The sequence below is a fragment of the Micropterus salmoides genome, unplaced genomic scaffold (assembly GCF_014851395.1).
Source record: "Micropterus salmoides isolate LMB-PRFRI ecotype aquatic unplaced genomic scaffold, ASM1485139v1 Ms_hic_scaffold_21, whole genome shotgun sequence".
NCBI classification, from domain to species: Eukaryota; Metazoa; Chordata; class Actinopteri; order Centrarchiformes; family Centrarchidae; genus Micropterus; species Micropterus salmoides.
In genome coordinates this window covers 12,357,626-12,369,200 of record NW_024041262.1, presented here as the reverse complement: position 1 = coordinate 12,369,200, position 11,575 = coordinate 12,357,626, and the positions used below count along the sequence as shown (strand labels likewise).

Here is an 11,575-nt window from a genome sequence, read left to right as displayed (position 1 = left end):
ACTCAGAAACTAAAAGAGATGATTCTCTTAAAGACAAAAATAAACAAGATAACCTACACCTAACAATAATCAAACAAATGCTGTTTGGCTTGTTGGCCTTTTCATTGGTGAGTTAGAGAAAAGGCATGATTGCCCATAGAGAGTCTCCACTCAGCACAAAAGAGCTATTATATTTTCTATTAAAAAGGACAAATCCATGGTGATTAGGTGAAGGAAGCGTGAACACAGGATGAACAGAGCCATGAGTGTAGACATGTTAGGGCAAGTACATACTCCAGAACGCAAATTCAGCATTTAAAGTCCTGCAACAGATACAAATGTCAGAATCTCAACAAAAAAAATTCATTCATTTAGATCACGCGTTGCAGTAGTATGCATATGATCTGATTTCATGCAGCTATTGTGAGATTTGGGAATAGATCTAGCTGCAGAACAAATTACTGGGAACCGTCAAATGGTGACTGAACTAATTTTGGTCTCATTATGTATGTACACCCATAACCCTTTATATCCAATAACCATGCCACCTCAGGGCACACACAGAGTACAAACCGTAGTGCCATGCTGGTGCCCTCTGGTGCCATCATCTTAAATAATGAGCTTTGAGTGATTTCCATAATCTGTATCATACATTGATAATTTCAGAATTGAAAGAACAGCGTTTTGTGCTCTATTGCACCCTTGACGGTGCATTGTTTCTCTATGAAAAACACTCTCTGCCCCAAATAAGAAGGTTCAGCATCCATGTTTGATGCTGTATATGCTGTACTGTGGGCTTGGCTATACTGAATTTGGTGTCTTGTAAACCCATGCGGGATGTGCTTAATTATACATATGACACAATAATAAAACTTTTTTAATTCATTCATTATTCATTCATGTATCCATATCTACCAAGTGGCAACACATATTAGCAAAGTCCATCTCTAAAAGGATGCAGGAAGACCTCCAAGGACCTCAGGAAGTCCCACATTACAATTTTGAAAACCACATCTTTAAAGTGGAGGACTTGTGGCACCCCAAACAGGCTTTTCTTTATGATGGCCTCTTAATTGTCTGGCCTAGGCTGTAAGTCTTCTTGAGGCAGCAGTCCCTGGAAACAGATGTAGTGAGAGTTGCAGTAGACTGGGGTTTTGTTGGGGCAGGACTGGACCTGCTCCGGTTTCTGTGAGGTGAATGGATTGGGTCCACTGTCCCTGATGTGCATCTCCAACTCCAGCAAGATCTGGAGTGAGCACTTAAGCTCCATCTCGCTGTGGAGACAAAGAGATAAGGAATCGGTTAATCAAGTACGTTTTTTTTGTTGTTGTCCTTGTAAGAGACTGAGGAGAGATTAAACATCTATTCAAACACTTATTTTAACATCCACCCACAAGAAAACACTTTGCGAGGAAGTACAGAGGAACAGTATCAACAGAAGAGAAAGAGAACAGCATCAATGACTTTGCTCTATCATTAAGTTAGAGTCTACAGGGGGAGTTTGCTGAGAGCACCTGCAGCAGAAGAAATTTATCTTCTCTCCAACTTTGCACAAACAGGAAACTGTTTTTTGCCACCAGAGGGAAGGAGTGTGAAGTGCGGAAAGATTGGTGTGATGTGGGTCATGGGCAACGATAACTGTGTTGAGAGTGAGAGCTGTAGTGATGAGGTCAGGTAGGTGGGGAGTAGGGAGACCAAACATGATATGTGGGTGAACAACAATTGTGCCATAGAGGAGGGAAGGGTTTAAAATACAATAATACAGAAGGAGGAGGTGCAGTAGGTTGAACAGTTTCAATATTCATCAGGTATAACATTTCTTATTCAAAGAGGTTTGGATAGCAGATGGTATATTGTGAGTTAATTAGTCCCTCTGGCACAAAGAATTTAAAATATTTACTATTGCTCAAAAGGCAAGGAATGTTATTATCCCCACTTTAAAATGTGAAACATTATATGTTATATGTTTCAGAGTTACAGTACCTGTACACAGTGAAGAAGGAAGGGATGTTATAGTCTCTGAGTAGCAGAAGGGTGGGCAGCCAACCTTCTATCAGACCCTGGTTAGCGTGGAACCCTGTGTTAAAAACACATAAAAACTCATGTGTTAGGGATACATAATAAAGCCCACAAATAGACAGGAGCAGAGAGAAAAAAACAATTTGACTGTCAACCTGAATGTGATGTGTGAACACTAAACAGACCACCAGAAGTTGTACAACCAGCATGTTAAAATAACCAGCATCAGATTTGTTTAGGATCTCTTATCCATGTAACTGTTAACTTGGCTTTTCACTATAACTGTATTAGATTAGCTGATAGTCGTGGTAGTAGTGACTAGTGGTAGTGAAGTTAAAACAAGACACCAGACAAGAGACCAGTCACGTAGCAGCTCTATGAGGCTGTATTTTGCGCCACTACAGGGCCTCTTTGAGCTAAATGTCAGCATGCTAACATGCATAATGTTTACCATGTTCATTTTGGTTTAGCGTGTTAGCATGCTAATATTTCACTAAACACAAAGTACAGCAGAGTCTGATGTGAACGTCATTAGTTTTGCAGGTATTTAGTCATAAATAAAAGTATTGGACACATTGAAAGTTTGACCAGATAAAACATCCCAAACATAATTTAATTTCATCCTAAGAAGGGCATGAATGTCTCTTAATTCATCCAGTAGTTCAGACATTTAACAAAAAACACAAATGTAACAGCACTAGAGAGAGCTGTTGTTGGATGGAAAAAAGTTGTGAACCCATCAACCCATCAACATTTCCCAGTCTAGCATGGTTAGACTGGGAAAATAAAAAACTTTAAAAGAGTTTAATGCTCAAAAACTCAGCTAATCTTCTTCATCAGGACTGTTTGAGGGATGTTTTGATCAGATTTGATCGACAGTGACAAACAGCCCCTAAATGTAATCAGATATTTGCATGTTTGAATGTGACGTCGCCCTTTTTTTTCTCCAGCTGAGCGCGGCCAACTTCAACCCAGTGAAAAGAGCCCAAAGAAGAGTGAGAAATAATCCAAAGTAACCAAAACTGTTCTTGCTTTGGCAGAGAATAGTGTGTTCATGCAGGATATCATCAATCATAGTAAGAAGCTGATTGAAAAAATAAATTTTCAGGGCCTTTCATTTAAAACACCACTTGTGAAACATACAGTACCTCCCTGAATAAGTCAGCTGAATGACACAGACACTAGAAAGCAGTTATTGAGCTGTCTTGTTTCTCACCATACAAGTCTCTACAGAGAGAGAGGAAAAAGGCAGGTTGAGGTGAAGATCGAAAAGATTACGCTTGATTAGTCCCCAGCCACGTCTTTCTCTTTGTTAGCTAGAACATCTTTCCTTCTGGATGTGTCACTGACTGATTATCAGTCAATATTACAAAGTTAATCTTGTGTAAATGTTTGACATTCTCACATATACACAGAGACACTGCAGTGCAGCAGTCTGGCAATATCTATGCTGCGTTGGGTATTTAATCCTGACAAATGTCGCTGTCCCTTGACTCTGGTTCATATCAATACTATGTTTGTTTTTTTTCTTTTGAGCAGCAGGGTAGTGTGGTGAATAGCTTGACCTTCAAACACATGACTGGAGGTTCAAGCCACCATGGCAGCAAATACTGTAAATCCCTCCAGCTTAAATGCCCTTGAGTGAGACAAAACCAGGAGAGTAGCAAACAGAGATTTTCCCTGCGCTGATTAATAAAGTCTTACATTATTAGTTTGTCCAACTGAACGATATCATCACAGATTACATTTTAATCTGCATCTAGGAAAAAACTATGCATGTGAGAAATGTGAAAGTAAGCTATGACTTTATTAAAGCCTCAGCTGTTTGGTACATACTGGTGTGTATACTGGTTTGGAGTGTGTTGGGGAGCTCAGAGCATGCCACAGAGGCAGAGAATGGTAAAACCCGTGATACTGGCACACAGATGGTATCATGTTATCCACCGCCTGCCATGTTTTTCCAGGGAAGTCAAACAGTGCAACACCGCAAAAAAAAGAGACGATTTTAATTTGAATAATGCATGCCATGAGGTTACACCTCTCATGATGATAAATCATTTAACAGCGTTTAGACCTTCAGGAGATAAGGTGACAATGACATGTTACAGTCTGACTGTTAATGACTGCAATAATGCCTGGTTCCAGTGCAAATTTCGACCAAATAGTGGATAAAGTTGCGGTTAGTTGTAATAAAATTATTTCATGGGGGGAAAAAAAACAACTATCTGTGTTTGTGTTTACGCAGCTCACATTTTCAGTTTGTCTGTCTTTGTACGGATGACATTGCTTAGCCCACATCCATCTACTTTGTGAGAGCTGACAGCCAACATGTCCCTTCCTTCGCTTATTCTACAAGGTCAGTGTCAATGATTCACTGCTTTCTAGCAGCTTTTCCTCTCTCATTCTCTTTCTCTTTTGGACTTTCAAACATACACATACCGTCCTTTTTATTCATTTTGTCATGCTGCCTGCTTCCCTATCACTTAAACAGCGTCATAATGCCGTGTTCTGCCAGCTTTGAGGTGTGAAAGGCAGCCAGGCAGTTTACGTGCAGGATGACTGATTCCTGTATATTTAGCTTCTGTGAGGCCTGCAGTGATAACTGAGCCAGGGGTCATGGATGCGGATGGATAGTGGCTTTACTGCTGCTTTGCAGGTTAAAGGGTCAGAGAGCTGATTCAGTGCAACAGCTTAGGAGGTGCAGGTTTATAGTGCCACTTTAATGAGGTGAATGTCTGTGAAGGTGGACATACAGGGATAGACAGATATCAAGACCGTTCAGTCTGACGTGCTTTTTGTGATGAAGTGGAGAAAAAGCATTGCAGCATTCAAAACTTATGAACTGTATCATAATTAAAGATATAAAGGTTTATTAAGCCAGATCATTGCACATCCTCAGACTGAAAATGGTGGCAGGGATGGTGAAATTGTTTTAAAGAAATGAATTTTGCACACGACCGCGGCTTGCAATGGTCGTCAGAGTGAAACTGGGGGGAACTAAGACTCCCCTTTCAAATGGGCAGCTTACTGACATTATGCTGAGTCCAGCAATCAGAAGCCAAACTCTTTCCCAGCTGCTCCCATTAATCACCCAAATCCCCAAGAAAAGCCTGGCGCTAATGAATAGGCCAGATCTAGAGAGTGACACATCTCCTACTTGCTCTGTTCTCTGAAATAGGTAATTGTCAAATGAGCATAAATGGAGACAAGTCGCCGGTTCTCCAAGACAGCTGACCACTTAAGCTGAGCAGTTTCTATTAAAAGCCGGATTGATCATTCTGTTCTTTACTGATTGATTTAAAAGCATTTTGAGGTGATGGTCTCCTTTCAAACAGTTCTACAGTATATCTCAAGATTTTAGTGGTTGTACAATCAAATCTCTTAATTTTTGTTGTTTATGTTTGGCAGGATGTTGTATGCACATACCAGGATGAAATCCAACCACCAAATCTGGCTTGGCTGCTTCCTCTTTCTCCACCACATCCTCCCAGAACTGGTGGTAGAGGCCCTTGTGGGCGCTGATGTAGACCCTCTGCTTGGGGCCAAATGCCCTGAGAGGAGGCCTCATGATCGGGCTGTCCACCACCTCTGGTCCCACCATGACTACCTCTATGCCCTGGTGTGCAGGGAACATACGGTTCAGCTCATCATAGTCAGTAAGTCTGGCTCCCATGGTCTCATTGTGGGAGGCCCCTGCTAAGTGAATAGTCAGAGGTTTAGCGTATGGGTCAAGGCAAAAGTGTCGCATGGCCATCCCAACTGTGAGAACTCGAGAAAGGAACTCGCTCTGAATCCGCCATAAAGACTGTTGCAGGTCAGAGTCATCCGGCCTTGGCCTGCTTGTGTTCTTCCAAAGGGTTGCCATGTTGGCACCAGACATGATGGCGTCCAGACGTGGCTTAAGGTCCCCCTGCATGGGAAGCCAGTCGTCCCAGTTCTTAACATCAGCAGCTGACTTCGACCATTTCTCAGTGGGGAATGGGAGGTCTCCTGTGTGGGTGATAGAACATGTATGACGGATACATGTGACACAAACTGACTGAGGACACAGATTAGTGTCGAGTCTGTCTGGCAAGTTTACATGGTATTTGAAAAGCAATCAGAGATTCAAAGGCTGAGGGACTTTGATCAAAATTAATGCATAAGCACTGCAATGTGACTTTCTGTCAGTTTTTGTCTCCCAGGCATTTCATTTCCGCAGCTCAGCTTTAATATATGCCATCTCATTAATGTGATTTCTCTGTTTTGTGAACTCAAACAGGCGTTTTGATTTTAGCTGCACCGCCTTTTCATTGCTCACCAGTGAACATCAGCCACTCCACTAGCCTGTCAATGGCCACCAGACGCAGCATCTTGCAGACCTTTTTATGCTGAGGCCAGTCCTTTTTCTGACAGTCCTTGGTGCAGTAGTACACATTCAAGCACCTGTGCGTGAAAGATGGGGTGGGAATGCAACACAGAGCAATGAAACATAAGGCAACTATGCAAGGAAGTTAAACAAGTTAAACCAAAAGGAGCACTTTAATTGACAATTGAAAGTTGTATACTCTCTACTTTATATCCCCAAACTATAACTGATGGCAATTTCGGCTTGTCTGTTGGTTGGTTAGTCATTCTACCATGGCCCAGACTAAAATAATCCCCAGAGGATAAGTTCTGATGGCTTCCTGCCCTTTAATTTAGTGCCATCATCAGAAATCATCATTGAAATTTCTTTGCCCAACACTTTGGTTCATGTACCAAATACCTGGAAAATTAATGACTAGGCGGTAGTTTGTTTAATGCTAATTAGCAAATTTAGTATTCTAACACGCTAAACTAAAGTGTTGAATGTGGTAAACATCAACATGCTACCATTGTCATTGTGAGCATGTTAGAATGCTAACGTTAGCTCAAAGCACTGTGGTGCTTAAGTACAACCTCACAGAGCTGCTACCATGGCTGTAGCCTACGGTTCTGTTCTAAGATAAATTGAGGGGGGAAATATCTACTGATTGATGGAATCTGGAGGAACTGTTCACTGTGAACCTGAACATCAGTGAAATACCACTGATAATATTAGTATGCAGTGATGGCTTGTTATTACTCTTAAGGTATTTGATGCAAACCAAACTACTGCTATGATTGGACAACCACTAGAATGTCTTATTTGTGCCAGGACATAAATAGCATCTTACAGTCATAGAAACTGTCTCTATATTTGACCCCCTCATTCAGTGGCAACCTTGTGACACCGAAGATTAATTATGTCCTGTTTTAGACGGCAGCTGGCAAAAACAGCCGTGGAAGGTAGAAGTTGGAATTTGCTACTGATTATACAAACTCTCTGTATGGATGTGGGCTTTTGCATTAGGATGGTGAGGTAATGTGTTGGATTAGAGGTCTGACTGCCAGTGCCGGTTGGTGTTTTGGGAGACTATATTACATTACCTTGCAATCATTTGCAGCCTTAGGGGCATTCACATTTCCATAAAATCATTTACCAGCCAACATGCTCTGTCATCGCACACTTTGGACGTACTAATCCACCAAAAGAGGCTCACGAGTGGACAAAGGGAGACAAAACAAGCTGAGAAAACACAGGTGCCTTTGAAAGGTATAAAAACAATTCTGCAGAGAGATACCTTAAGAGTAATTCATTGATCAATGTGAATCAGAATGAGAATGAAAAAGGTGATGGAAAATCACAAACAGGCACCTGTTTTCTCGTAATACTCTGATGTAAAAGATCTTGCGGGTTTTTACTTGTCAGGAGCTCTGTTTTGTGTCTGCTGCTACTGGTTACTTTTCTGAGAGATGCGGTGGCAGCTGAGAATTTCAAGGGAATGCACATAGGAGGACAGTGTGTGTGTGAATGTGTGAATGTGTGTGTGTGTGTGAGTGTGAGAGAGAGAGAGAGAGAGAGAGAGAGAGAGAGAGAGAGAGAGAGAGAGAGAGAGAGAGAGAGAGAGAGAGAGAGAGAGAGAGAGAGAGAGAGAGAGAGAGAAAGAAAAGAAAGCAATAGAGAAGCAGAGAGCCAGAAGAAAAACAAGGCATAAAAACAATGGGGCGCTTGAGAATATGCAGCGCACTGTATTCCACCCTCTCTCAATACACTCCTTGAACTGAAATACACTCTGTGATGTTGCAACGTTATGAACTGCATTGAGCTGCTCTTAATAAGCGGCAGAGTTGCAGAGAGATGAATCACAGTCAGGGGACTTAGCTATATTTTGCCACTGGCCATTGTCCACCTCTGTAGAGCTGTCCACACCTTGGTGGCCTATCATTCTGTCACTGATACAGCAAGTAATACTTTACACATGACAGACCTGGTCAGGACAGCAATGTCCCCAACAATGTCCTGACTGGGTGATAATACAGCTGACCAGAGAACGGTGTAGGTTTCAGTCGCTTAAATGATTCTCCTTGTCAACAATGATTAATGTTAATCAGTGTTAATGCTAGAATATTGCAAATCATGCATCATGGAGCACCCACTAAAGTGAGCACCTCAGTGATCTCTGCATTCACTCTCAAGCATCACACTTCAGTTGTGGCTTTGCACTCACTTCACACAGCGCTTCAGGGTCTGTCCCTCGGTGAGATGCTCTGGCAGTTTGTTGCAGCTGGTGCAGAACTTGAAGGTCTCCTCCATGTTCTGGAACAACTCCTTGTAGTTGCGGAACCCGATTCCTTTAGGCTTTCCCTCAAGAGCAGCCCTTACAAGAGGCAGAAATTTCATTTGCCAAGCATAAAGTGTGTTCAAGAATTTGGTAGAATTTCAGACACTGAAGTAACATATGTAGGAAGTTGTGAAAGCATGGGACATATGAAGTTAAGTTATGAAGTGCAACTACATGAAGAAAACAATTTATAACATACATGTCAGTTAATCTAATCAAGGTCTGATGGTATGAAAATCAAACTGAAAGTAAGGAAGAGTAACGACTGTGCTTATCAGTTTTAACACTAGCTATTCTAAGCTAGAATCAGTAGTTTTTACCTGTATTCTCCGTAGTCCTTCATGTTGAGCTTGTTGAGAATCACCTTAGAGAGGCCAGGGACATTGGAGTCCAGAGAGTAAAAGCCAGACCGTACAGAAAAGACGCTGTCAGTCCCTGGAGCACAGGAGTCTGGGAGCGCTGGGATCTGGGACGCCATGCTGTGGCGTTCAGTTTTCACCAGAAGAGGAATGAAGAATTAAAACACTTATTATACTGTTTTGAACATCTATCATTTAATGTTTGGCCCATTTTAAGAGTGGGCAGACATTTAAAGAGTAAATGAACAACCCCTGCAAATCTTTTTTTTGCTGACTCATGTGGTTTAATTTCTCACCTTGCTGCACTGACGTGCAAGCGCACATTTCTTTTAGATTGCTTTGTCACACAAACGGCATGGTTTTACAGTTCACCTTGTGATTGTCTAAAGATATAATAAGTGCTGTTGGGATAACTTCCAAGAGCTCTAAAATCCTGTAACAGAGTATTCTAAAATGCCATGCAGTGTTTTGGTATCTGATAAGCTTTTAAACTCAAGGGTCTGTCACTCAAACTAGACCTGGATTGTATTTCATTTTCTCGCCAGTACCTGAAACTACACACCACCATCAACGTAGCCCCCTTTGACATTCTAAAACATAATATCCATTAGTTTACAAGTCTGTGTGTGTGTGTATGCTGCCAGACAGATACAAAGCAGAGTGAGTGGGATGTGAGGGACAGGGACAGAGACCCCCCCCCCATTAGGTTAGACTGACAAATGCGAAGAAGCAGGGCTGGATGTGGACACTGGTGGAAGAACATATGTCTTATCCCCATGCACAATGACAACCATGTAACACACTACACTGACCCAACAAAGGTTTTCACTGCTATTAGGAGAATCCAGACCAGGGTTTGAAATGCTGCCCATGATAATGCATCACTGCTGCCAGGCCCCACACAAGCTATTTCAGAATCCATGATAACATGTTAAAGTTATATATAGTTATATACAGTAATATACAAATACACAAAGTAAGCTTCTCCGGATTTTCAAGGATATGAGATGTTCACCAAGCAACAGTGAAGCAAGTATAAATACATCAATTAAGACAGGACATCTCAAGGCAGAGAGGTATGTTTTCTCAACATAGATACAATGATGGGACACATACAGACACGCACTATGGCCTAAAGATCGTGATTGCCCCAACACATACACTCGGACCTGAAGGTCCTGACAGAAACTCTCATGAGAAGAGGATCACCCAAATCTCAGAAAAAGTGGAGCTTTCACTAGTGCTGTTCTTGAGTTCATGCCTCTGCCCTTAATATAGATACTCTTTCCCCACATGTTACATGATTTATTGACTTGGTCAGGCATAGGGGAAAATAAAAGGGGAGAGAAATGTGATCACCTGGTGGCACTTCTCTATAGATCCAATTAATCTAATTGGTTTAAATCAAGTGTCTGTATTTGTTTCCCTATTTATTTAAATTAAACATCTACCCGTTTCTAACCTGGCCTTCAAAACACAGCAAATAGCATTTAACGCCATGCAGCTCGCAGCAACAATTTTCTTAAATGGAGAGCTGCACAATAAATGCTTTACTTTATCACACTGAGGCTTTTATACTCCTAATGCTGCTCATTCCAGTTTTACAAGAAAACAACTTTTCCCTCTACTTTGAGGAACTCTGTATCTTTTCAATTTCATATTAAGTGTTGCCGGGGAATGATTCAGCCTTATCATGTCTGCAGACAAAATTGAAAGGGCTATATCTAATTAGTTCCTTCGTATCTACAGAGCACCAGGGAGGCACGGGGTTGGAAATGAACAGATTTCCCACGGGAGGGCAGGTTCTTGCTTTTCTCTCGTCACATATCTGACCGTGACACTGGTAAGTTTTTAGCATGGCAAGTCTTTCCACACACAGTCCGGGGGAAAGCATTATCACATTTTCAACCTGCCTTGCCATACACTCCAGACTAACAAGAAGATGTATGTCACAACAGCAAGAGATGGACAGATATTTCAGCAATCATACCTTTGGTTCCAGACGAGCAAAGAGCCTTCTAGATGATTTTGAGTTTTCTTGGTTCTCAGGTCTGAAGAAAGTGATTGACAGCTCCTAATGCTGGATATCACCAAGTTGTGGAGCCTTCACAGTGTCTCTGCTGGGGTCAGTAAAACCTAACACCACAGAGCCCGCCAGAGTGCTCCAGGCATCTGAGAGTAGTGGGGAACTACTACCGAGCGGGTAAGGGAGTTGGATGGGTTGGGGGGGGGGGGGGGGGGGGGGTTGCCTTGGAGGAAGTCGGGGGCCGAAGAAGAGAGGACAGAAGTGCATTTTTAGAAAAAAAAAAAGTGTGGGGTGGAGTAAAAGGAGAAGGTGGGGGGAGGGTTGGAAGGAGAGGTGGAGACTCAAAACAGGGAGTGGACACATACACAAACACAACTATAAGACACCAGAGAGACATTTTCTGCAAAAACACACTCAGTCTACATGGAAGAGACACGTCACAGGCCAGGAAATGAAGAACAAAGGAATCAATGATAACAAACACAGAAAGGGGATCTCTGGAATCAATAATACTGCAGTAAACAAGT

At 42.0% G+C, this 11,575-nt stretch overlaps 1 protein-coding gene across 1 annotated transcript; it reads right to left on the bottom strand.

Annotated features, from left to right (window-relative positions):
- Positions 1-842: 842 nt before the first annotated feature.
- On the bottom strand, positions 843-11,199 carry LOC119916329 (putative protein MSS51 homolog, mitochondrial). The gene is made up of 7 exons (XM_038736310.1): positions 11,013-11,199; positions 8,984-9,142; positions 8,550-8,699; positions 6,299-6,423; positions 5,425-5,988; positions 1,963-2,056; positions 843-1,253 (listed from the first exon to the last, which is right to left on the bottom strand). Exons 2-7 carry the CDS (start codon positions 9,139-9,141, stop codon positions 1,049-1,051), a joined length of 1,296 nt encoding a protein of 431 aa, XP_038592238.1. The 5' UTR covers position 9,142; positions 11,013-11,199; the 3' UTR covers positions 843-1,048.
- Between the last annotated feature and the right edge of the window lie 376 nt (positions 11,200-11,575).

Coding starts and splice junctions, on each gene's coding strand:
- LOC119916329 (XM_038736310.1), bottom strand. CDS start 9,141: ATGGCGTCCCAGATCCCAGCGCTCCCAGACTCCTGTGCTCCAGGGACT. Junction 5,989..6,298: donor GGAGTGGCTGATGTTCACTG/GTGAGCAATGAA, acceptor TCACCCACACAG/GAGACCTCCCATTCCCCACT. Junction 1,254..1,962: donor TCCTTCTTCACTGTGTACAG/GTACTGTAACTC, acceptor TTGTCTCCACAG/CGAGATGGAGCTTAAGTGCT.